General features: G+C 39.2%; 1 protein-coding gene across 1 annotated transcript in view; it reads right to left on the reverse strand.

Moving 5' to 3' along the window:
* Positions 1 to 385: 385 nt before the first annotated feature.
* FAM117B (family with sequence similarity 117 member B) overlaps positions 386 to 27,156 on the reverse strand; it is a 32,516-nt gene continuing 5,745 nt past the window's right edge. Inside the window, exons 2-8 of the mRNA XM_061456048.1 lie at positions 23,871 to 24,022; positions 16,623 to 16,715; positions 16,007 to 16,120; positions 10,588 to 10,731; positions 9,351 to 9,576; positions 8,439 to 8,559; positions 386 to 6,244 (exon numbers count right to left, since the gene is read on the reverse strand). Coding sequence (XP_061312032.1) covers positions 5,926 to 6,244; positions 8,439 to 8,559; positions 9,351 to 9,576; positions 10,588 to 10,731; positions 16,007 to 16,120; positions 16,623 to 16,715; positions 23,871 to 24,022 — 1,169 coding nt within the window. The 3' untranslated portion in view covers positions 386 to 5,925. The remainder of the gene's footprint in view (positions 6,245 to 8,438; positions 8,560 to 9,350; positions 9,577 to 10,587; positions 10,732 to 16,006; positions 16,121 to 16,622; positions 16,716 to 23,870; positions 24,023 to 27,156) is intronic.

Genomic DNA, 27,156 nt, shown 5'->3' on the forward strand with positions numbered 1-27,156 from the left:
AGCATAAATCCAGGTCTCTTTTTTTTTTCAGTCCTGCTCCCATAGTGTCACTCCCAGGAGAACACATGCTGTATTCTTTTGTTCCTGAAATCCAGGACTTGTAGCATCTTCCCTTAGCAGTGGAATTGTAAAGTGCTCAGGAACTGACCGAACCTTCTGCAGATGAAGATGGGGAAAGGCAGGTTCTCAGGATTATTCTGCGGATGCGCCAGAGGAATACAGGTATGGATTAATCAGAGGTTTTCACTCCAATGAATTTCCTCTTAAAGGGTTAAAAGCGTATTTTTTAATTAAACACCTACGGCCCTCAGGGTAAATCCTCAGGCAAATCTTCAAGCACATAAACCCGCTTGCTTTTAAAAATAAATCCAAGATTAGCCCATGGTTTGAAGTGATAAATTTTTATTTTAGGGGAAAAAAAATAAAAAAAATCATCCCAAAAACATTCCGCTATTGCAGTTTGTAAAATGTTCACTGTTTGCAGCAGAAACAGTTCACAATTCAGAACTCAAGAATCAAAATAACATTGTGCAAAATAGTACTGGCATAACTACACATAGCAAAGAGACTAGTGTAAATCAAGAATTCCATTGAAATTAGTGGAGCTGCTCCAGCTTTACACCAGTGTACATCACCTCAGAATAGGTCCTTTTTGCAGAACATCCCTGGAATTCCTCTTGCTTACAAAAATTGCCTTACATGCAACAAGTAACCTATGCGTACAACATATGCAAGAACACCTCCACAAGTTATCACAGTGTAATAGAGGAAAACATATCAGCCGATTTCATATAAAGGCAAACCTAATGGCAGTTTTGGACACCCCTTGACTGCTACCCTCAAAAATTGCACATTTCAAGAAATGAAATAATTTAGAATAAAGCCAAGCAATATTCAACTATCAGTACATTGAGAATTAGGGCGGACGAGGAACCAGGAAGGTTTTTATCTATTGTTTTTCAGCTTACTAAATCTTCCCCAGAGAGTTGTTTCAAAAGGAATTTGTGTAAGAAATGTTAGTTTGCAGCGTTACCAGGCCAAGTCCTCGTCTGCAATTCAGATAGACCTATCAACGCTACAGAAGTCTCTGTAGTCAAATACAAACCCCAATGAAGAACTATTAAACAAAGACCATACCTTAAGCATTTACTGATGACATGCAATGAAATCAAGCAAGCAGTAACAGGACTCCGTTTACATTTGGAGCATTCAGAAAAAGACTGTTGCAGTTTAGTTAGGGCACAGGACTGGAATTTCACAAAACACTTGTGAAGAGTTAACATTCTCTCTCCACATAACACACAAAGTAACAGTTTCAGAACAATGCATCTAGGTCATTCTTTGTATGACCAAAATGTTAAGAGCAGAACTGATTTTCAGAGTTGCTTAACACTCACAAACTCACGTCAAGAAAATATACAGGTACATCTCGCAGTAAGTGGTCATTCTGTTCTCCTGCACACCCAGGTTTAGAAAAGCAATTCCATAAGAACTCTTTGATCATAATGAAACTAGTTCCTCCACAGTGCTTTTCACCTCCCTAGGTTAGGAAAGATACATCTTTTATTACCTTTTCTAAGAGCCAACATTTTTATTTTAATACATGCCCACCTCTAAGGGTTTGGGTCTACGCCACAACATCTTTAAGCTGTGACATTTGATGAAGCGCACACACTTAAATTATGGAGTTATAAAGAGGAAGCATGGTCCTGAACTCCTCAAGTGTCTGATTCTTTTATGTCCAGGGTCTTTTTTGCAGATCATATTCATGAGAACAAGTAAGAATGACACACAAGATTTGCTCTGGAGGTACATGCAAGCACACATCAGTTCTGGGTGAGAACAAGTCTGCAAGTCTGTCCATAAAAAAACAAAGATCCTTACAAACACCAGTCCTGCCTCAAGCCACAAAGATAAAAGCAGCAGACCTACACAGACTGTATGTGTGCATGTGCACAATCAGTCAAATGGAAATCAAGAAGTCACCCTGCAGCACTGATCTTTGTAACTGCTTGTCTCTGGTGACTTTCCATGCGTTTTCTTTCACCTTCACAATCTCACAGAAAAGCTGTCAGATACTCAGCAAGGAAACATGGACATCGCTGGCAGTGAGTTACTGTAAATACATCAGCATTTCAGAGATGGCAGGGACAGAACGTAGTACTTCAGCCAGGAATTATTGCTGTACCACTGAATTCTATAAAACCCAATAAGCAACAAGAAGTTAGCCTGAGGCAGAAGAAAGGTTAATGGGTATGACTTTTTTCTCTTCCCCAAAGACTCAGCTTCAGTGTTTCGTAACAGATTCTGAATTCCAGGAAATTTTAGAACAAACCAAAAAAATAGCCCTGAGACTAAATACACCTTTTAAGAGCTGCTATTGCTTTACATAAATCAAACACAGCAATCATTTACTTCCACAGTATGCAGTACTTAATTTTCACTCCCTTTTTTTCCTCACCTGGGATATGTATGTGCAAATAAGAATTTCTTTCCAAGACATATATACTCAAGCATTATCTGTTACTTTTCCAAGCACTTAAATTTGTTGCTATAGGAGTATGGCACCAAGCAAGACAAGAATGGCTAAAACAGGTCAAACTTGAACAAAGTCCTCTTCCATTGTGCCTTGAGTGTTTTAAAAAAGGATATCAATAGCCATAGCTGCCACCACAGACCTTCATTACAATAATACCTCCCTCCTTGTGACTTATGTAGGATTTACAGCTGGAGGAACACCACCTAGTACATCTCCAACTGTCAGCGTTACTAAGCACCGCCACCAGCCTTTAAGTGTGGCTAGAAGTGTGAAATACCAAGAAAACAAGAATATCAAGTGTGTCAAGTTGTGCATAAAAATAGACGTCTAATTTTTCTTATGCTACAAAGTAGGCAACCAAGGAACTGACTAGGTCTATGCATAGCTAGGATTTAAAGTATGCCAAAAAAACTTGAACTTCCAGTAAAACTGTGCTTAAGTAATGCATGGGTCAAGCCCCCCAAAACCAGAATATCCCACTCTATAAATAGAAGAACTTTAGAAAAGCTCCATGCACTCCCAGATCTATTTTGAAATTGATTTAATTACTTTATCAAACAGCTCTGCTATGGCACAAGACAGCACATAAAAAGTTTAAGGCTAATTTTTGTATGCACACATGTAAAAGCTGGTCTTGGAACAAGAGCTGTCATATTTTCTGAATTCTGAGTCTTTAGTATGGATTCATAGTAAAGTAAGAGCTGCCACGGCAATGGTGGAGTTGTCCTGCATATAAAAAAGACTGAATGTTGTCCTGCATGCAGTTTTTTATAAAAAGCAAAAGCCTCACACATTTATGTTTGTTTCTTATCAGAGCAGCTCACTAACTTGTACAGTACATTGTCCAATAACATACAACATAAACTACCAAAGAGATGCTCAAGTACTACAACAGGTGCAAAAGAAAGTCCTAGGGCATGAAAGCCCACCGCTATTTGGAGAGTCACTCTGTGATGAAAACAAACATCGGAATGCAGTTTTGGTGAAGTCAGTTAAGCCTCAAGGCTGTAGTAAAGACTATTCGTTAACTTTAGCCCTTTGGTTCTTAACCGTTCAGTTAAGATCTCCTGATAAAGCACTAGGCAGTGTGGTATTGACGGAGAAGCTCTTTACATACTACTGTTACAGAAACAGAAAACAGACTTACAAGTCCTTCCTTCACCTGAAGGATCTGATCTTCCATGAATCCAGTCACACCAGGTTTGAAAAGAAACCTATCTAAAGCAGTAAATTTTAGACTTCAAATTGCACTGTAACTGTGTCAGAAAAAACTAATTAATATCCACCAAACCTAGAAAGAATTATCAACTGGCCAAATTTGATGCACAAAGCCACTTACTTTAAAACTCTGTCCCTCAACTACTTCTTCAATATAAATCAGAGCTGCTACCTCAAAACAGAGTTCTTCGGTCCCATCTGCACAATCCTATCTATTTTGATGGGAAGACGGATAGTAAACCAAATTCTGCTTGCTTGCTAATTTAACATGTCTAATATTTAAACACTTTCTGGTACATTTTTTGTTTAACGATTTTTTTTGCAGTATTTTAAGCAAGGATTCAGTATACCATCTAGTGTGATTTACTCCTACTTGCTGAGTAAAGTACATTGCTATCATAATTGTTTATGTAGAATTTAAAGGAACATGAAATGTGCATCAAAACCCACAACTATTATGTGCACAGGTATGCAGTCTGTTTTGGGTTTTTTCTCCCAAGTGAAATGTTTGTAATCAAATTTAGTATAGCAAGCACTGAATTAAATTTCGTATTTACAGTATCATCTTTAAACAGATGCAGTTATAAGTGGACCCGAGTATGCAACTGATCCATGGAAGCTATGCGTATGCAAGCCGGTCAGAACTGCTCCCGTGTAACAGACCACTATTCAGACCCAGAGACTGTCCACGATGACACTTACTTTGAAATTACTGAATCTAACTCTGTAAAAAAGGTACAAGGTTTTATAAGTTTGTTTTATAAGTTGATACAGCACTGACAGTCAGGTCACTGCAGGTTTTTTTGCATATCTGTATTGCATTTTTCCTGAAGTTTCTGTTTGCAATTGCCTTTTCATCTTTCATTATAATTTCAAAGGAATCATAAACTGCTGTATATCAGGACAGACCATGTATTAAAAAGATCCTCTGTTTTACATGCCAGCCCAAGTCGCTGGTCAAAAAGGGAGAATGTATCTGCTGCTGTAAATTTCTGTGTAACAGATACCATGCCTGACAAAGCATCAACTTCAACAGACACACAAAACACCACTATGACAACAGGGAGGAAACCATGCACAGATATTTCAGTATTATGTGGCCAAGGTTTATAATACAGTGATGAGTCATGTCAGAGCAAATTTGTGCCAAGAGTGATTAATGATTCAGGCTGACTAACTCTGTAAATAGCCAAGCAAAGCCTCTAAGAGGCAAGTGGCATATCTTCTGCAAGAAACAATACTGAGTAAGAGAATAACATTTTTTTCCCCACCCCTGCACAAAAATCTTATGGACAAATAGAACAACACAGGGGCAAGTGCTTTACAATGCAATTTTCCAGCCAATAAACCAACACTGGTGGGAATTCCATGAAGGAAGGAGTTTTAAGAATGTGACTTACCTGAAAAGCAAACTTCCAATATCAAAAAAAATGTACACTATATACTAACACTGCTTTTTGAATACTATTATGTTTCAGAAGTTTCACACATATTATCTTATTTAGTTCAGGGCTGAGGCTGTTCAGCAAGGTCACATAATTTGAGACTGCTGAAATACTTCAGCAATCCTTTGGTCCCAGCAGCTGTAAAACAGCCAAGTAAAAAAGAACCTTCCCTACAAAAAAAAACAAAACCCAAAATAAAATGGGGCAGGGGGATCATCACCAGGAAAGTGTCTTCTAAACACCACCTACTATGCACCAGAAAAGGCAATAATTTTTACAAAATACACATTTTCATACAAAAGACATCTTGCAAAATCATCTGATTGCCCCTCCCTCTGCATATTACAATGGTAAATGGGATCAGCTGATTGGTCTTGAGATTTTTGTTTCAGTGGGAAAAAAGTCAAAGGACACACAGCATTACAACAATTGGTCCTTTAAATGGCAAAGGAGTATGACAGTCTTTGTTTTCACCAGTGTCTAAAAAAGTAGGAGAGAAACAGAACCGGAGTCTTCATAAGCAGAAAGTGCAACAGAGTATCAGCTGCTGCGTCCTCCTGAACTTCTCAATGTGCTACCAAACTACCAATTATACAAAGAGTCCAATAATGACAGTGCCATAAATTGTTAAAACAATGCAACTAGTGTGATCAGAAAGGTCCAGTTAACTGGTTCCAATTTTTTCCCAGTAGTTGCCCAGAGAAATGTCAAGACAATCTAAATCTATCCTTCAGCTTCCTCAATAGGTCCAGATTGCTGGAGTATAGAGGTCTGTGGTATTATTGTACTTGTTCCACGAGAGATCCTGTCTTGATCTGTGTTTGTAGACAAGGAGGCCATAGAAATGGGCTGTAACAAACTGGGTGTCATGCTGGAGGAGACAGTCAGGCTGTGTGTGGTGCCCTTAAGTGTGAGATCCTGTGTTGGAAGAAGTGGCTTGAGGATGCTGACAAGACAGAAAGCAGAGCCACTTTTAGGAATGAAATTCACTTTGTTCTTGTCAGGGCAGTAGAAGGCTGGAATTTCATGCAATGGCTTTGGCCTAGAAATAAAATACACATAGTAATTTTAAGATTACATTGAACCACCAAATTCTGTCCATGGCAAGTAAGTATGGCTGAAGACACCAGTGGAGACAAGCTGATCGTTAAACTTGAATTATTTCACCCACTCAATAATGCCTTAATGACACTTATACCACATTGCAAATGGCAAGGTGGTTTAAACTGCTTCTTTACATATACTATGAGATAACCAACACATTATTAGGGCAGGCTGTCTCCTAATCCAAGGAAGACACTAAGTTCATGTTGCAGATCACAAAACCTGTCCATGCACTGGCATATCCAATATATGAGCGAGCATTCTCGAGCGTGTTCTCCAGAAACTTTCACAACCCAACACATTCTGCCCCACCCCAACTCTTTATACACCAAGCCTTGCGAGAGAAAGCTGGCATAGCAATGTTTCTAATATTGTACATCTTTGAGCTGTTCATGATCATAGCGGGATTCCCTTCCCCATACGTCTGTCTCCATTGCATGTCCACCTGAGTGCAGCCTGAATCTCTGTAAAATATAAGACCCTCTTAAAAACTCAGTGCAGGGAATAAAATGTAGTATTCTCAAAGTGGCATTTATGATTAAGTACCTGTAACTAGGGAAGGAAGTGTGGAAGACCTATTTAGGTCCTAACTTGCAGTTTTGATATCTCAGCATATAATTCAACCAACTCATGCTTTATGAAAGACAGCTGAAAGAAATTGTGGATAGCACAAGAATGCCTTCTGCGTATCTCAAATGATGCAATGTAAATCTACTAAACTAGTCCAACTCTTTAAGGCAAAACCATGGGAATCTGCTCCAAAGCCTCTCTTCTCTGCTGGAGAAAGCTATCAGAAATTTATACCCATTTTTCTCTTGTTGCCAGCACTGTCCTTTAGCTTATAACCTCCCATTCTCTTCCATGCGTGTGTTAGATAGCTGAATGGACTTCTATTTTCACTCTAACTGGGCCAAGTAAGCTAATCTTTCAGTATACTCTTGTAGAAGATACTTCTACTCTGAAAAGTAATTCTGCTTGTGAAATAGGGTATGTTTCCATGTTAGCTGATTCTTAGAGTGTCCAGAAAAGCCAAAAATCCATTTGTAAGTTTTTCCCCCAAATGAAAATCCTAAAAGCTCCAAACAAATAACGTTAAGCAAAGGCTGAGGTTTAAATAGTTACACTCATATATTCCATGTACGTGTGGAATGCAAGTGCCAGATGTGAAAAGGATTTTTGGATGCAACTGCAGCATCTACATAAAGACTTCTGTAGAAGCCTGTTTCATTCTACAGCAGACCAGTCCTACAGTTATGCAGCAAGGACATCCCAAAAGAAATGCAAATGCAAGTCAAGTTACAATAAAGTATGTTCCTGGAGCAAGTGGGGACAATCCAATCTGCTGGCAATGTAACTTACACAGTCTAACTTAAGTTACTGTAACCCTTCCTACGTTGCTATGAAGAGACCATAAGGAACTCTCAGAATACATTTTCAGCAATCAGAGATGGAAAATAAAGCCACCTATAATTTTTTAAATTACTCCTTACACTAGAATAAGCAGAACTAGGCATTGTTGAAATAAGAGTATTATAAACAAATTATGCTTCCTGTGTGATGAAACGAAGTTTTTAATTACAGGTTAAGAGTCCTGCACACAACTAACACAAGGGTATAAAACCTCCACTGAAAATAAGAATAAAACATTAAATCCCCAGAATACTTCCAAATGACAAAAGCTGGTGTTTTCACAATAACCAAAGCATCAAATACTTAGGGCCAAATTTACTCATCTGTCACTAGAGGTTTCACAGCTACACAGACATAGCTGAAAAAATATGGTCTTCAGAGTCTAGATTACAATGTGCCTGTCAAGTCATGACGTATTAGCTGATACACCTGCATTACAGCTTCTTATCATATGTGGTTATTAGAGTTCCTCCCCCACTACCTGCCAGGTAAGACACAATCCTCTCAAGTTATGCTGGTTTAAAAAGTCTCCCAATATGCTGATTTAAAAAAAGAATCCAGCAATAAAATACACTCATACATGCCACTATATAGTCACACAAAATAGAGATCTGGCTGTTAGCATGGTATTAGTAACTGGACTAATAATTTTGGTCCAACACAAAAATCAATAAACCAATGGGTAACTCTGAATATTTTTGATTTAGTAAAGATCAACTTACAAGCTTTCCTCAAACACTTTAACCTTTTCACAGCCCTCTGGAGGTTCACGCTTGAACATGTAGCTGTTGTTGGGTTTTGGTGAGGTAGCATATTTTGGCAAGGGAGAATTATTCCCATTCTCTGCAGGAAAAGAGTTTCTCATTACTTTAATGTGTCACACTATGAAAAAACTCCAATAAACCCAATCTTTAAATGCCCCCCAAACTGAAACCACTTCATTACCAATGATATAAAATTAAGAAATGTTTTCATTTGCCTTCAAGTTTATTTGCAAATAAGGTTTACTATCTGAAACTCTTTACTGCTCTCCATTTCTCCTTATACTATTTTCAGGCTCCTCTTCAATCTCTGTTTATTTCTAGACACTTCTATTTCTAACTGCAAATCTGAATCTACAGTCCTGTGCTGTCAACAAGCCAGCCAAAAGAAATGGGCAGAAGCCATATTCCTTAAAAGCCAGAGCAAGTTTATGTTGAATCTTAAAATTTTTCTAGATCAACTCAGAATACTGATAAAAGAATAATCAAAGCACCCCAAACAGTTGAACTTCTACGGGTGCATGTATGAAGTCCTAGAAGGTTGCCCATTTTGTCTGAGATCATGAAGAATACCTGACACAAGCAACAGGACTAGCCTACTTTGCTGTTCCACCTGTTGCTGTACACTCCGGCTTCCCCAGCTTGCTTAAAGTACTCGAATCCATTATTTAAAAAACAAAAACTTGTTTGGGAAGCACATTCCTCAGTTACATCTATCCAGGTTCAATTACGGAGCACTAGACGAGTGTGCACACACAGTATGCAGAGCCATTTCTCCATGGATGTGGGAAACAAACCCCTTCTTTACAACACACTCATGCACATCACAACAGGTTGCAGTTTAGCATTGTTGAATTCTTAGTCACACAGTACCTTTATCTCTGGAATCAGCAAGAAGATCATCTGTAGAACATGGACTTTCTTCACTGCCTTCATTAGAGATGGTAAGAAATGAGGTTGGAGATACTGACTGGGAGCGGCTGCTGTTGTTACTACCCCTGTCTGCTCCACCGGGTGTTTGGGTATCAATGCTGCGAGTACTACTACTACGCTGAACGAGCGGAGGCGGTGCACGGTGCCCATCTGGAATATCTTGAGGCTGGTAAAAAACAAAATGTATCAGATGCCTGGCTCTTGCCTGGTTAGCAATTTCTTTAAATACAGTAATGCTGAGGGTTTTTTCATGTTTCATAAAGCTGTTTGAAGTAGAAAATTTCATTCATTACACAAGACTCCAACAGAAAATAAGTCAGGTTTGGAAACTAAGGACAACAGTTCTCAAGCTTTCACAGAATCACAGAATTGCCGAGGTTGGAAGAGACCTTTTGATAATCACTTAATCCAACACCCCTGCTCAAGCAGACTCAGCTAGAGCAGTCTGTCCAAGACTGTGTCCAGCCAAGTTTTGAGCACCTCCACAGAGCAACTTGCTCCAGTTCTGAGCACCCTCACACATCTGAGGGCTTAAGGGAGAAAGAAAGAAAGGTAGGTGTTTTCCTGGTGTTCAGACTGAATTTCATATTAATTTATGCCCACTAACTCTTGCCCTCTTCAGCACTACTGAGAAGAGTCCAGCTCCCTCCTCTTCCATTCTCCACATCAGACCATCCCCAAGCTTTCTCTTCTCAAGGCTGAACAGCCCCAGCTCTCTTAGCCTTTTCTTGTATGAAAGATGTTCCAGCCCCTTAATCATCTCCATGGCCTGTATTTCTGATACTCTAAATTTACCTCTAAAAACAACTAAAAGTAAAAATGAGAAGTTAAAAATAGGCAAGTTATGCTTCAACTGGGATGGGGATAGTTCAGCATGGGCAAAAACAAGAAAAAGTTACTACAAGAACTCTCAAAAAAGACCTATTGTCTTGTCCTGTTTTACTGAGATTTCTTATTTTACTGGAAAACTAATTACATCACAGTAATCACAGCGGAAAAGGTTCAGATTCACCTCTTCATTTTGCTTCCCAAGAGACATTTCAACTACCTTTATTAAAGAAAGCAGAATGAATTCCAGGCAAATTGCACTAAAAACTGTGCAAAACAAAGCTTATAACTGATACAACTCAGAGCAAAACCAAAATAATAGAAAACAAATATGGTGGCAGATACATACAACAAGTTGTTCCTCTTTGTCTCCCGTCTCCTTAATTATTATCTCAATCTCCTGATTCAGTCCTTCCACGCTGTTTCGGAATCGCGACCCTGTTGATTTGGCAATAGGTATCACAGGGACAAGAGCACTCTTTGGGATGGGAGCCTGAGAAACCAGCGAGAAAGCAATATAGATTTACTTACAAAACACAGTTACCAATTCTACTTAAAAGTGAGCCTTTAAAAAAAGGCACAGCTACACCTCAATATCAAGGATTTACATGAAACTATAGTAATTATGTTAAAATGGATGCCTTAATGAAAGAAACAGAGCTTCCTTGTTTCAAATCTGATTTCTAGCAGGAAAAGCTTTCAACAATCTAGTTTCAAGACTTCCCTTGATATGGTCTGCCTCCAGCTCAACAACATTTGACAAGTAAAAATTTAACAGAAACATTAAAATATAAGTAATTCTGAAGCCTTTAAAATATATTCACATTCCTCCTGAAATGAGCCATACCACAATTTCAGTTCCTTCACTGTTTTACCACCGATTTACCACTTGTAATTTCATTTAAAACATGCTTTAATGGAAGTCTGCTGTCATTTGCAGCAACAGACACACGCAGAAGGAAAAGTATTCCACAAATGCAAGATTGCACTATACTAGAAATGAAGACCAACACGGTAACTACATATATAAGGTTGACAAAACAATTCAGGAAGAATTCCACAGAAAGAATAAAATCCCAAACCCAAATGTTAATACACAGAACATTTTAAACATCCAGTGTTTCCAAGTGCGCATGAAAACTCTATTCTCAGAAAACACATTACTGAAGTTTTCCAAAGCCCCTTTTGTACACGACAACTTCTTGAGATTTCCCTTCTTCTCCATTAGCATCCTCCTCCCCATTAAAAAGCCATGCTATCAGAACATTAGCAAATTCTGCCCTGAACTTCAACACAGATTCTTGCTGGGTACTACTACAGATAATAGAACATGTCCTGCAAACATTTAGTTCAACTCAAGGAACAGTATGACACTTAAAAGTCACAGTAGAACTCCTGTGTAAAATTCCTAGATTCTATGGCCTAATGTGCTGTGATTGAGAACATCTCCTCTACTGATTGAAGGACACTAGCATTATCACCTGGTCTTCAAAGTGATGTGTTTGTTATTTGTTGGGGTTTTGTTTTGTTAGTTTTGTTTCCTTTAATTATTATTTTTATTGTCTCATTTATTTGTTTGGCTTGTCTTGGTCTGTACCAAGACCACGCACAGTCAGGCACCAAAGCACTGTGACTTTGCATTCAAATTCTCAAAAACCATGCAAAATTTGTCTAGCAGAAAAACCACCTTTGAAAGATTAATGTAAACAAGAGAATTCTAAGTGCAGATCATAATGCAGACTATGTTCACACTTACTGAAGTGGCAAAACTTATAAATCCTATTAGTTTTGCTTCACTGACACATTAAGATAGCTATTGACAAAGAGGCTTGCACAGGGACTGCAAAAGCTTCTGTTCAGGAAATGCTTGTGACTGTTTATGTCTACAAAAACTAAACATTCTCATCATGGCCAAACTTGAAAACACTTTCACATGTCTTGCCCAAAGATGAAAAAGAGAAAACAAACAACTGGAGATGAGTACAGAATTATGAGAAACCCTTCTGTTACAAACAAGGCTTTGGATCAACAAGAGAGGAAACTAATACAGGTCAATATCCGGTCATAATACAAGTATATCAGCACAAGCCTAGGCACTAATAAAGATTGTTTATGAACCCAGTTATTAAATATACACATTCTTAGAACAAACTGTACTTGCTAAAAAAGTAGAAAACAATGATGCTTGTCTAAGGCTTCAGCAGCCCTTAGCAAAATGGGGAAATTCTCCATCTTTTAAATATGACTGCATAGCACGAAAATTCCTAAAATCACAGTACTGTTTGAAGAGCTCAAAGTAGAAAAAGCACAAGGTGCTTCACTAGAGTTCATTATGGCTCAATACAGCATGTTTCACTTCCAAGAGAAATCTTATTCTGCACATGACTGAGGATGACTTGTTAATACAGAGTGGTAGGGGTGGAAAGGGAAGGAGGTGCCATTACAGGGGTGGAACAATCGGCCTCAAACCGAGACCCTTCCTTTAGAAACACTGCCTTCACAGAGGTCTGCATGGAGCTGATTCCTGACATACAGGAATAGGCTACAGGAATCAGACTATTTATCTGTATATTTGGGAACACACAAAGTGAAGCACAGTGCCAAACACAGGAGAGTAATTACAGTGCCCACATAATAATACACTGTCATTGAGTGTTGGTGTAGGACGGTTAAGAGTCCTCAAACTTGCAGGCACGTTCACAGGTATTTTAGGAAAATGCTCTAGCTCTTCTTAAACAGAATCCAAAATCTTTTGATGCTTTTGGATATTAACATCAAACCATCTCAAGGTCGAATGCATCGTGGCAATTTCACTTTAAAAATGAAACACCCTACCTGTGTAAGTGGGCAATAGTGACACAAAGGAAAAAACAAACCCATGTTGCATGCAGTTGGTCTCAGTATTAGTGGTTGCTTAGGATCAACAATTAATCAATTGACATTAAGGACAGATTCTTCCCAGGAAAATGAAAGGAAGGAGCTTGCTGGATCATAGCGTCAAATAGCAGCAGAACATCAGCCAAGTGCACTCAGAACAAAAAAAAAGATTTTGAAAGACCATACATTTTTCCTTGGCTCTGGTCTCAATTTGAGTTTCTCCATTACATTAACCCTGAGAATAAAGGAAGATCCCATGGGCTTGATTCCTATTTACAGATTTAGGATAATGCAATTATTTTAAAACCCAACATTTTCAGAAGCATCCCAAGATCACCTGAGGAGGCTATGACCTTTCTGCAAATCCTGCTTCTTGTAAAGAGAGGCAGGATGGAGCATTTCTAGCATCATGAAAAGACATACAAAAAACCCCATTCAATTGCTCTGGAATTTTTTCAGACTACATTCTTATGTATTCAGCAGCAAGGACTTGGTTTCCTGATTCTGAGGAGAGGGACAGGAACAGCTAACAAGCTTATTCTACAAAAACCATCAGGGAAAGAAGCACAACCATCAGTTGGAGGCTTAAGCGGCAAGAATCACTGTAAAAAATCTGGCAAAATTCCAGAATGACGGAAAGCTTAAGTGTTTATCAGTAGGGAAGAAAACAGGAAATAAATCCACTGGAATTGCTTCTTTCAGTTTCAACTAGAAGAGTAAGCCATTTCCAAACTGTTAAACAGAGTTTACCTGATCTCTGTGAAGGGATCACACCAAGGCAATTTCCTAACACATTTTCTCAGCCTTGTCAGGAATCAAGCTCCTTGAGCTCAGAAATCTTTCTGTGACCCTCTAGTGTCAGCAACTACAAGTTTTCTTCAAGTTGGGAACGTAAAAAAAATTCTAAATATTCTAATCACTAACTGCAAATGTTTCCACACAGCCCTTCCACAAATCATGAAGGAACTGAGCTGCTGCCAGAAGTCCTAGTTTAGCAGCTCCCTAGAAAAGAATGAGAAAGCCTAGGAACTTTGCCCTTGATGCCTACAGTTAGATTTTCATTCTGACTTAAAAAGCAGCCTCTAAATGCTGTTAATCTAAACCCTTCACTTACTCTTTTTGAAGCGTTCCGTAACTTCCCCCATTCACAAGTAGCTCAACGCAGCTGGCACAAAATTTACCAAGAAAAAACAATGGTTTGGTTTGTAACACAATGCTGGAAAAGCTGCTTTGCCTCAGTTTGTGTTTTATAGTCTGTTTCACAAGACCAAAACCTAATTATCTTTTGTGCAATATTTTATTCACATACTCTAAAATTTGGCAGAATACAAAGGACCTCCATACAACAAGTAAAATTTCATGGGCATAATAAAATAATTAAGATGCAAGAAAAATATTCACATACATTATTTGGGGTAATATACATACCCCATAGTAGACAGAGTAGTAGCACCAATGTTCATTTTCAAAATTAAAACCCACTAAGATTATCTATATTAGAGTGACAATAGCTTAGTGTTCAGAAACCTACAGGTTTGTAGAATACCAAGCCAAACCTGTTAGACAGCATGTAATTCTCCAGTGTACTGAAGGGCTAACAACAAAAGTTCCTTAGTACACTATTTTTCTGGTTGAAATGCCTCAACTGCCAGCAAGTACAGAACAAATCTTCAAACAAGTTGTACAAATTTGATCAAAATACCTGCATCAAGTATTTTGACCTTTTTTTATACTATGTCTCAGCAATTTTCATAAACTTAGTGAAAAACAAAACAAAAAAAAATAGAAAGGGGTAGGTTCATTTATTTGTCTTTCATATTTTATCATTTTGGACTGTTCTGACTTGAGATACAGCAGTTACTAAGATAAGCAGCAAGCTACACTGCACCTGTACTTCAATAAACTGATGAAAATGTAGGAATTTGTCCTACACAGCCTGTTTCAAGTTCAAACTGATCTTCTGCTTCACAGAAGGAGGAAGAAACAGTTTCTGTTTGAAGATTTAAAGAGTTTTAAGGAGTAATTTCTAAATTGTGTCAAAAAATGTAATTCTAAAAAAATCCTGAATCGTTCTAATAATACAGAATTAAAACTAATAACAAACTGAAAAATCTGTGTGTCTAAAAGCCCATAATTTCTTTTGACCTGCTATCAAATGAGCTAAAAATATTACCTCTCTCTGAACCTGACCTCATTAACAGTCTTAAGATAAAACTAAAGCTACACACAGAACATGCGGTGGCCTAGCCATCACAATTTAGGTGATTACTACTTAAAGTCTCAAGGCATAACAAATGATGGGAAAAAAAAAATAATTTTACATAGGCTGAATGAATCCATCAAGAGTATAAACACTACTAATACAGTACATACAAATCCCATTGAATAGCCTTTTGTCAGGTAAGCTCTCCAAATCAGTTCATCATAGGATTAGACAAGTACTATTGTCAAGACACAAAATGTGATCAGCAAAAACTACAATTTTATTTGAGTGTATGATTTTACTACCAGTTTGCTCCGTGACATATTCTACATGCAAATTTATAATCATTACAGCAATGCGTGATGAGAAAGATAATCAATAGGTTTTGATTAAGTTTACCTATCATCCTTTTGTAGGGGCTGCAGAATGCACATTCAAAGAGGGATCTATCTGAAACTCTTTCAAAGTGGGAGTTCAAAGCCAACCCTGCCAAGTAACAAAAGATCCAGAACCCCATACACTCAAGGGAGACAAAGGAAACAGATCTATTTTATAGAATTCACCCACAGCTACAACATATTCAGCAGTATACGGTATTTCTAAGTTCCTTTTAAGACAAATAATAACCCTGAAAGGAATTAAAACCAGCATTAGCTACCCAATATATCTAAAAAGTGCAAAGCCTTACCTGGCTGTGGTTAATGGCTGCATGGTTACCATGAAATGGAGACTGTCTTTCCTTATCACGATGATGCCTACTGCTGTGTTTGCTTCTCTGCAATTGTTGACGCAATTTTGCAATCTAATAAAGGAAAAATTTACGTTAGATTTCACCAGATATATTCAGGAACACACAGTTACATCAACTTATTCCATCACTTGGTTAAAATTCTTTACTACCACAACATACGTAATTATTGTCAGCACTAAATTAGACTCAAGTTATTGTGACCTTAACAAACTAGCCGCCAGTTCAGCTGAAGCCCAGAAGATGCCTCTGGAGGTTTAATGAAAACTTAAAGTACACAGAGTTTGAAAGTAGTTTGGTCACTGCTGCATTTCCTCCTTTGATTAAGGATGTCACCTGCATTTGACGCTTTCTTTCTCACCCATTCATATGAATAATTTTAGTAGTCCTGTATTATACAGAAATCAATACCAAATGAACATCAACTTCATATTTTTACCAAGCCTACAGTCTATACAATAAAACAAAGCAGTACAATATTTGTGCCTTCCTGAAAACTCACAGTAACAGTGTATACCAGTGAAAACCCCAAAGATATCTCAATAGCATTTCTGACCTCCTTGAGCTGACCATTGCTGCCCCATGATGCTGAACGTTTGTGTGAGCTTCTCTTCTTTTCCAAATATTCTTCAGCCCAGGCACTTTCTGTCTGCAGCAAGAAGATTACAGGATTAATTCAAAAAAAAAAAAAGGGAATTCTTACTTTCTGGCAGAACTGTATTGAGACAAATTAGGAGAACAGTGTTAAGATTTGCTAGACTGAGAACCGTGAGTGGAAATTTGTTACTGACTAGAAGCCTTTCTGCCAAGTAAAATATGACAAAGTTGAGTGAAACTTTGTCATTTTAAAACAAAATAAAACCAACAAAGACCACACACAGAGAAAAACCTCAACTTTCAGATGTACTCTAATACAGGAATGTGCTAGATTCCCTTCCAAATTATTGAGCATAAGGCAGTATTAACAGCCAATGTACCACAAGCTGCTGTAGAGTTCTGAAGAACCAGTCTGACAGTGCTGTATTTGAGGGAGATGGTTCATTTTATTTCCTGCACAGATGCTGACCTTGCTGTTTCTGACGGAAACGTTAGGAAGGATACCTTGCTGTAAACATTGTGAAAACCTGCACCAGTACAGCTTCAAAGCCGTGTTCTTGTCAGAAGAATAAGGCAGGCAAGACATATAAGAATCAGTAGAGCTACTGCAAAGCAGTGAATTAGTTTATTAATGCCTCAAAAGGCTTCAGATTCCTAGTTGTCTTAGGCCAAGCAGAAAGCTGCACAGGTAATACTTAAGCTAGTTTCACTAAACCAACAAAGCTATTCACATTTAACAATGAAACTTGCAAACATATTGCCATGGAAAAGTTCAGGGAAATACAAGGTATCGTTAAGACAAACTATATTTACTTAAGGTAACAAAACACACAGGCAAGCTGTGGTAACACTGTATGCTTTGTGGACAGTTTGTATTCCCCACCCAACCATGTCCAGAACCACCTTCAAAAGCGGTGAACTGTAAAGGCTCTAAGAATAAGGGTAACATCTACCAGGAATCTTCATTCAGTCACATGAAATATACCTAATGAAGCAGGGGGAAGGATTTCTGGAAGCAGCTTACATAGTGAATTGATAAGAATTTACTCTTCCATTATTGCCACAGAGCAGTTCTTAGCATATAGCAGTCATCTAGCTAACTCGCCCTTAAAAGTCACTGATAACTCACTTTCTCCTACAGACAGGAACTTTGCCTCAAAACCTCCACATCTCCAATGTGCAACAGTTGTTCCTATATTTGAGACTAACAGCTTGCAAACCACAAGAGGCCCTTACTTACTCCATCTGTACTCAGAACATGGAAACTCGCAAGCCTTTGATGATGGGATATTAATCCCCATTTTGCAAGGAAAATGGATGTGTAACTCCAAACACACAGGCTGCAACTCCCACTGTCTTCATATTAGCAAAACCTCCACTATCAGTAACTTTTCATCTTCATCACTCCAGAAACTAACTAGGACAAATCTGAATAACAACGTTTGAGGGTTGCTTTAAAATTTCTACTTGATAACAATTTTATAAACCATTAGAACCTATTTAGAACCAGAAAAGCACACACTTATCTTCATCATAAAATAGAATAATTGATAACCACCATTCCTATGTATCAATCTGGAGTCTCATCCTATCCTCTGGCTCCTGGAACAGTAAGTTTTAGCAACTAATTCTAACTACCCAAGTCAGCATAACCATTATACTTGCCTACAGGAATCTAATTACACCCTAATCAGTCTTCGCGTTTGATTTATATTCAAGACTTTGACTTAAGATTCCAGACCTGTTTCATAAACTAATATGATTAATTTTAAAGGATTTAAGGTTGCTTTGATGCTCATCCACAAAACAAACAGAAATCTTTATGGAGCAAGAGTAGATATAAGACACTATGTTACAGGAAAACTTTACATCAAGACACTAATGTAATACTATTTTAGCAAGTCTCCTCCTATTTATTCCCTATATTTTGCTTGTAATACTTGTTTTCAAGAAGCAGACCCAATTACCAATAGACAGAGGTTCTGTTTCTCTAGGCTCTCACAGTATTACTGCTTGCTTATTAGCTGTTACCATTCACAACATCCTTCTTCATGTTCTAGAATTACAAAGGGAAATGAGCTTAATTTATCACAGATAGCAGAACATTTAAAAAAAAAAGTCTTAGAGGCAAAAAATTTGCAGTTGAAAAAAGTATTTCTTTATGAATTAAGAAAACAGAAAGCAACTATCTCATTTTAACCTGTATTATAACATAGCTATATTTCAAACAGCCACAAGCAAAGCCAAACAGGTTTGATTCAAAGGGAAAAAGACAAAAGATTACAAACACCAGTTACTTAAACCAGTATCTGTATGTAAGAAACCTAGCCAGACCCTAGGATACTCAGTAATACACTTACTCATCATCCAACAAACATCCTGAATGTACATAATTTTGTCTGGTCTTATAGAGAGGATTCATCAAAACAATCAGTTGAAGCAGGAGTCTGATATACAGAAGTCTGTGTGACCTAGGATCTCTTACACACTTCTCAGCTATGACCTGTGGGCATCTCTATGAAAGCTGGCAAGCCAAAGTGTGTCACAAATTGCTGTCTCTTCCCAGACTGCTTCCTGGATGACTCTACTCGCTATGCCATAAACCCACAGAATCAAGACACCCTGCTTACTCAACTTGGAATTTTTTTCTTTCTTAATAGATTCACCCTAAACTTTTGAAATCTCAACACACCCATTTCACATCAGACTTTGTGAAATCTGAAATTACACACTGGAGACAGAATATCTTGTAATTCAAACACCACATATTCAGTACACATAACAATAAAAATAGAGAGCCTCTACTACTTTGAGAAACTGTTTCAGATCACATTTTCAACTTGTCCTTAGCAAAAATGGTTGCTTAAGCACAGCAGAAAGATAAAAAACAACGTTTCATCAGTGTCATTTCAACACAAGATTTGGAGGCACATATATATATGTCTGTATCCCAAAATTTTCTACCGGTGTGATAAATTTTAATTCAGGAAGGGCAAACAGATAATTTGATTTCCCTCAGCATTATATTATCATAGAATCGTTAGGGTTGGAAAGGACCTTAAGATCATCTAGTTCCAACCCCCCTGCCGTGGGCAGAGACACCTTACGCTAAATCATATCACCCAAGGCCACGTCCAACCTGGCCTTGAACACCGCCAGGGATGGAGCATTCACAACCTCCCTGGGCAACCCATTCCAGTGCCTCACCACCCTCACAGTAAAGAACTTCTTCCTTATATCCAATCTAAACTTCCCCTGTTTAAGTTTTAACCCGTTACCCCTTGTCCTATCACTACAGTTCCTAATGAAGAGTCCCTCCCCAGCATCCCTATAGGCCCCCCTTCAGATACTGGAAGGCTGCTATGAGGTCTCCACGCAGCCTTCTCTTCTCCAGGCTGAACAGCCCCAACTTCCTCAGCCTGTCTTCATATGGGAGGTACTCCAGTCCCCTGATCATCCTCGTGGCCCTCCTCTGGACTTGTTCCAACAGTTCCATGTCCTTTTTATGTTGAGGACACCAGAACTGCACACAATACTCCAGGTGAGGTCTCACGAGAGCAGAGTAGAGGGGCAGGATCACCTCCTTCGACCCACTGGTCACGCTCCTTTTGATGCAGCCCAGGATACGTTTGGCTTTCTGGGCTGCAAGCGCACACTGAAGCCGGCTCATGTTCATTTTCTCATTGACCAACACCCCCAAGTCCTTCTCCTCAGGGCTGCTCTGAATCTCTTCTCTGCCCAACCTGTAGCTGTGCCTGGGATTGCTCCGACCCAGGTGTAGGACCTTGCACTTGGCATGGTTAAACTCCATGAGGCTGGCATCAGCCCACCTCACAAGCGTGTTGAGGTCCCTCTGGATGGCATTCCTTCCCTCCAGGGTATCAACCGAACCACACAGCTTGGTGTCGTCGGCAAACTTGCTGAGGGCGCACTCAATCCCACTGTCCATGTCAGCAACAGAGATGTTAAACAAGACTGGTCCCAACACCAATCCCTGAGGGACACCACTCGTTACTGGTCTCCAGCCGGACCACATTGAGCCATTGATCACAACTCTCTGTGTACGGCCATCTAGCCAGTTCTTTATCCACTGAGTGGTCCATCCATCAAATTGATGTCTCTCCAATTTAAAGACAGGGATGTCGTGTGGGACAGTGTCAAACGCTTTACACAAGTCCAGGTAGATGACATCAACTGCTCTACCCCTGTCCATCAGCTCCCTAGCCCCATCATAGAAGGCCACCAAATTGGTCAGGCAGGATTTCCCCTTAGTGAAGCCATGCTGGCTGTCACCAAGCACCTTGTTGTTTTTCATGTGCCTTAGCATGCCTTCCAGGAGAATCTGCTCCAAGGTTTTGCCAGGCACAGAGGTGAGACTGACTGGTCTGCAATTCCCCGGGTCATCAGTTTTTCCCGTCTTGAAAATGGGGGTTGTATTTCCCTCTTTCCAGTTGTCGGGAACTTCACCTGACTGCCATGATTTCTCAAATATGATGGCCAGCGGCTTCACAACTTCATTCTCCAGCTCCTTCAGGACCCGCGGATGGATCTCATCAGGTCCCATGGACTTGTGCACATTCAGATGTTTAAGATGGTCTCGAACCAGTTCCCCTCCTACAGAGGATGCAAGGTCTTCATTCTCACAGTCCCTGCATTTGTCTTCCAAGACTTGGGTGGTTTGGTCAGAGCCTTTGCCAGTGAAGACTGAGGCAAAGAAGTCATTCAGAACCTCAGCCTTCTCCAAATCCTGTGTAGCCAGTTCTCCTGAGAGCTTCCTGAGGGGGCCTACATTCTCCCTAGTCTGTTTTTTATTTGCTATATACCTGTAGAATCCCTTCCTGTTATCCTTAATACCTCCAGCTAAGTTTAATTCTAACTGGGCCTTAGCTTTCCTAACCTGGTCCCTAGCTTCCCGGACAGCATCCCTGTACTCTTCCCATGCCACCTGTCCTTGCTTCCACTTATTATAAGCCTCTTTTTTAATTTGAATTTTCCTCAGGAGCTCCTTATCCATCCAAGGAGGTCTCCTGGCCCTCCTGCTGCACTTCCTTCTAGTTGGGATGCAATACTCCTGAGCTTGTAGCAGGTGATCCTTGAATATCAAGCAAGAGTCTTGGGCCCCCCTGCCCTCTAGGGCTGTATCCCATGGAACCTTACTAAGCAGGTTCCTGAAGAGGCCAAAGTCTGTTCTTTTGAAGCCCAGGGCAGTGAGCTTGCTGCACGCTCTTCTCACTGTCCTGAGGATCTCAAATTCGAGCATCTCGTAATCGCTGCATCCAAGGCTGCCCTGGAGAATCACATTTCCAATGAGCCCTTCCCTGTTGGTGAGCACAAGGTCAACCATGGCACCTCTCCTTGTCGGCTTCTCTATTACTTGCAGAAGGAAGTTGTCTTCCACACAATCGAGGAGCCTCCTGGATTGCTTGTGCTGGGCCGTACCGTCCTTCCAACAGATGTCAGGGTGGTTGAAGTCACCCATGACCCATATTAACCTCAAGCACCACTAAACATATTCATTTTGCAGAAATATTCAATGCCCTTTACAGTCTTCCTATTAATTTCTGGGAGTATGTTTCCCTTTATTTAAGGAAACCCCACAATAACAGCCAGATGTGTCAGAACTGGAGGAAAAAAACACAAAAAATGTAAGCCAAAAAAAGGATGTTACCTAATCTTGCTGGAGAATACACAGGTTAATGCAGATTAAACCGAAACTAAGTTGAAAGACATCAACTGAATATAGGAGGTACTTTGGCAGTGCTATAGAAATATAGTTATTTTGAAAAAGTATTATCCTAAGAAATCAAGCATGAAAATAAATAGCTAAGTCACCCACACTGCTTTAGTTCTGCACTTTAATGATGCCTTTTAATCGCTTAGCATGAGCAGCAACTCCATGTATATCATACACCCCCTTCATCATCCTCCTGTTACTATTATTTGCTTACCTTTTTCATCTCATCGTCTATTTTTCCAATTCAATATCCTGCACAGAAAACTTGATCCTCAGTTCTCCTTTCTCCCCCAGTTTCTATTTCCACCTTAACCACAGGAGCATATTCCCCTACAAAACACTTTCCTTTTCTGCCCTTTGAATTGCTGATCTTGAGAAGACCATACAGTAACAACCTGCAAACAGCTGCTCAACAGCCTACACATTGGAGTAGACAGCAGACTGTAACCTACATGGATACATTTTTGTTACTGTTACCAAACTTAAAGCAGGATCAAACTCAAGCATCTCCTACATGCTGTCAGCTTGTGGTTCTTTGGAACCGAAGACCTGTTGTTGAAACCAGGCCTTAAAAATAGGGATTTAAAATCTGCTGTGTTTGGCCCTTTCCAAGTTAGAGAATTCCACTGCCAGACTGCATACAGAGAAGGACAGGTGAAAAACTGGGATATTTTATGGAAAAATCCATCTTCAGTTACTTCCGCATACAGTAGGATACTATGTAACAATAGCACCCTTTAACAGGAATGATATAACAATTGCCACGATAAATGTATAACTCTTGTAACACTAATTTCATTCGGTTGTTTGTGGTCCAATCTTTACAGGTGGCATAGGACCAGACTGCTAAAAACTCATGAAATTTAGTCAAGTCAATGAAGTTTATCGGCAAACACATGTACTTTATTAATATTTTCCAGTTGAGCTAAATTTCAACATTATTCACTGCTCAACGAGGCAGCTCTTGGATGTATAATTCTACACTTGATGTATATATCCCAGGTGAACATTTAAAGCCTTTTACATCCTTCAAGAGGATGAGCAGCCTATCAAAGAAAAGGCTACAAAACTTCATACAGGCACTGCAGAAGGCTTTTTCATTGTATTTAAGACAGACATTTATACAGGGAGTACCAAGTCCTCTTGTATAAATTTAAACTAAATAGTACTTTACACCAGTGCAATCCAGTGTACTGCATGCTGCAAGAACAATGAGAAAACATGTGCAATACACTAGGGGTTTTCTGAGTCAAGGAGAAAGTGGAACTCTTAACAGATACTACAGTTCACACCTTTTCTTAAAGAATACAAATAATTCACACTCATAGTAGCAAAAGTAGGATCCCTGCAACTTGAAAGTGAATGGGAACTTGCAAGCAAGAAAGCTAAAGTGAATGTTTTCAAGGAAAAAGCTTCTTACATCTAAATCCTGTCTTCACATTTAAACACTCAGAAGACAAAAATCTGTCCTACCTGTGTGGCTTTGTCTCTCATACATGGAGCGGCTTGTCCATGATTATCACGAGGCCACTGTCCAGCAAGGTATGGAGCAGCAAGCGTATCCAGTGAGGAAGTCCGGCGAATATTATTGGAAGGGCTTGATGAAGGTGGTCTTGATTTGTCAGCTAGAACAAGAACACCTGATTAGAAAGCAAGCAAGACAGAGAACTTTATTAATTGCCTACAATAAATCATATCAAACCAGAACTATGTTACTAAGTATACAACAAGACACTGCTAATGTAGGAATTAAGTTTCCTTTTCCAGGCTTTATTCAGTTTTAATAAGCAATTGAATGTGTTTTTATGGTTTCCTTAAGGACAGTCTTATGTCTCAAATGTTGCACTGTACTCACACACCACCAGTTCTTCCCTCAAAGGTGCAAAAGTTACTGGATTATTAAATGAGGAAGGCTTGGAAGAAATAAAAATATTTAAAGTTTCCTCATATATAAAAGCTAACAAAGAAAATCTGCGCTGAACTTTTTCCATTTAATGCCAAGTTTAGAATCATCCCATTAGCCCTTTACCTACTTTAATTCAAGGGATGCTGACATGTTTTATTAACCACCCAGTATATGATATATATATCATATAGTGATTCATAAAGAGATTATGAATACATAAGGAGTCATGGATCTACCCTAAGATCCAGAAGTCAACTCTGATGAGGTGATGATGTATATCTTATAAGATAATCAAGACAACTCCTCCCTTTACATGCAACTTGGTAGCTATGTTCACATTTTACACACTGCGCCTTTCGCAACACCTCAGTTTTTGTGTTTACATAGATTTCTCTCTTCAGAACATTTATATACTAATAAGAACCCCTACTGAATAGGGTTAAATATAACAAGCACAGGAAATAACACAAGAAGAAAGAATATATTAACCATGTTTAACAACCAAAAATTTGCATCTATCCCATCTGTCAATGATACGTTACAATGGCAGTGAAAGACAACGCTGTAGGCTAGCAAGTGTAAACACTGTGAAGGAAGGTTCCTCAAAACAGTACTTGGGGTTTGTTAAATCAAAGAGACTGACAGGAAAGACTCTGGGTTTAGATGCACATATATGGTTACATATTCTTTGTTACTAGTTATTCTAGGTGTAGAATGCAAATCCAGAGATCACAGTGATCTATACTATCAGTTAATCTACTCCCCACAGAATCATACCCAGAAGAATTGTGTATTAATCTTACCTACAGCAAATACAAAAGGCCTAAACCAAATAGCTAGAACATAGCAAAGATGACACAGAAATCAAATAAAGTTTTGCAAGGGCACTGGAAAAACTCAGTCATATGTCTTTCCTGACTGGGCCTTCAGATGAATTCTGCGCTTGAAGTATAAACAACATAGCAATTTGTATTCTACATTAACACATTTAGGGCCAAAAGAAGCTATGTCTGATTAGTGTCTGACTGTAGTCAGAAAACAAAAATACTACCATCAGATGTCCAGAATTCAATTTCTAAGTTATTTCAATCTACTAAAGATAAATAAATAATAAATATACATAAATATACTTGTTAGGCATAGATTTCAGTGGTGTGGACAACACCGTAGCCTCATAGAACACCAGTCTTTCAAATGTAAGTCTAGTGACATTCTATATTAAATATCCTCATGCAAATTTTGCGTTAGAAATGTACACATGAAAATTGTGGAAAATATTTCAATTCAATTATATGGAAATAATTATTAGCACTCTAATCAGCTACATTCATATAAAGCAGTCCAGAAACCTCATCTGGTTTAATATTTCTACTAGTACCGACAATGGTAACACCTAATGTCCTGGGTTCAGCAGTAGCAGTCATGTTTTTTCCTTTGTGTTAACTGGTGCAGTGCTGTGTTTTGACTTCTAGTTTGAGAACAGCGTTGGTGAAGCCGATGTTGTCGGTTGTTGCTAAGTGATGTTTACCCTGACCAAGGACTCTGTGAGGCTCATGCTCTGCCAGGGAGGAGGGGAAGCTGTGAGGAAGCAGAGACGGGGCGCCTGACCCGGGCTAGCCGGGGAGGTATTCCATACCACAGCACGTCATGCCCGGGGTGGGGGGTAACTGGGAGTTACCCGGAAGGACAGGAGCTTCCGGGTGGAACTCGTTTTCTTGGCCGGTGGTATTGTATTCTCTTCCCTTGTTATTTTCCCTTATCATTGTTTTAGCTGATAGTAGCGGTGGTGATTTGTTGCTGGACTGTTCTTGTCTCAACCCGCAGGAGTTGCACTCTCTCGATCCTCCTCTCCGTTCCTCCGGGAGCGGGGAAGGGGAGAGCCCCGGTGCAGGGGGGGGGGGGGAGACGGACACGGACCTTGATTGTTGTCAGCTCGGCACCACTCACTGGGAGTGAGTGAACAAGTTACCTGACTGGGTTTAAACCACGACACCTTACTACTGAGCTCATTGCACATCTGCTCTCAGGGAATAGCAGCAAAGTGCAATTTATAAATTCCCATGCTCTTAAGAAATTCCTTAACTACTACTACTAGCACCATCCAGTACACTGAAGGATCTGTTTGCATCAGAAGATTTCTGTCTATATCAAAATGTCATTCCTTAAAAATTACACTTGCTTTCGAAGTTATATCACACACGTTATTTGTCTCAGAAATAGCTGCCATACTCTCCCTATTAGTGTTTCTTCTGAATTATTATTCTCCATCTTTAAGAAGCTTCTCTCTTTTTACCAAGGGGAAACAGAAGGGATGTGAAAAAAGAAAATTACAAAATCAGGAAGTGTACATAGTCACATTATCTGCAAAGGCACTGCAGCAGACAGCTTCAAAACTGAAGCAGGAGAAACTATCACCCTCTCCCCTCCTCCACACACACACACACAAAAAAAGAAGTGGAAACAATATTTTGCTGGGCAAACAGACAGAATGAAAACTGAAGAGCCTGTTTACTATTTAAGTTCAAGGGAAGCTGCTCATTTCAAGGCACAAAGCCTGCAAGTATTCTCTCTTTATTCTGACTTAAAAATTCCTTCAAGGAATTCTGTTTTCAAACTACTCCGGGTATGTTTTTACTTATTCTTCCACCTTCACAACATGTCTTAATACAAACTGTGAAAAAGTCTACTACATAATTTCTCTTGCTCTTTCAAGAGGAAATTTTCAATGGGAACATACACAATGTTTTCATTGCACTTTCCTCCACAATACTTGAAGCAAGCGTTCAGCTGCTATTTTTCCTTGATGTGACCTACATAACAAGAGATCTGCCTCCATAGAGATAACAGTTACAA

Source organism: Pezoporus flaviventris, unplaced genomic scaffold, assembly GCF_033815535.1.
Source record: "Pezoporus flaviventris isolate CSIRO_AGI_PZ_B2104156 unplaced genomic scaffold, CSIRO_AGI_Pfla_v1 ptg000001l, whole genome shotgun sequence".
In the NCBI taxonomy this organism is placed as follows: Eukaryota; Metazoa; Chordata; class Aves; order Psittaciformes; family Psittacidae; genus Pezoporus; species Pezoporus flaviventris.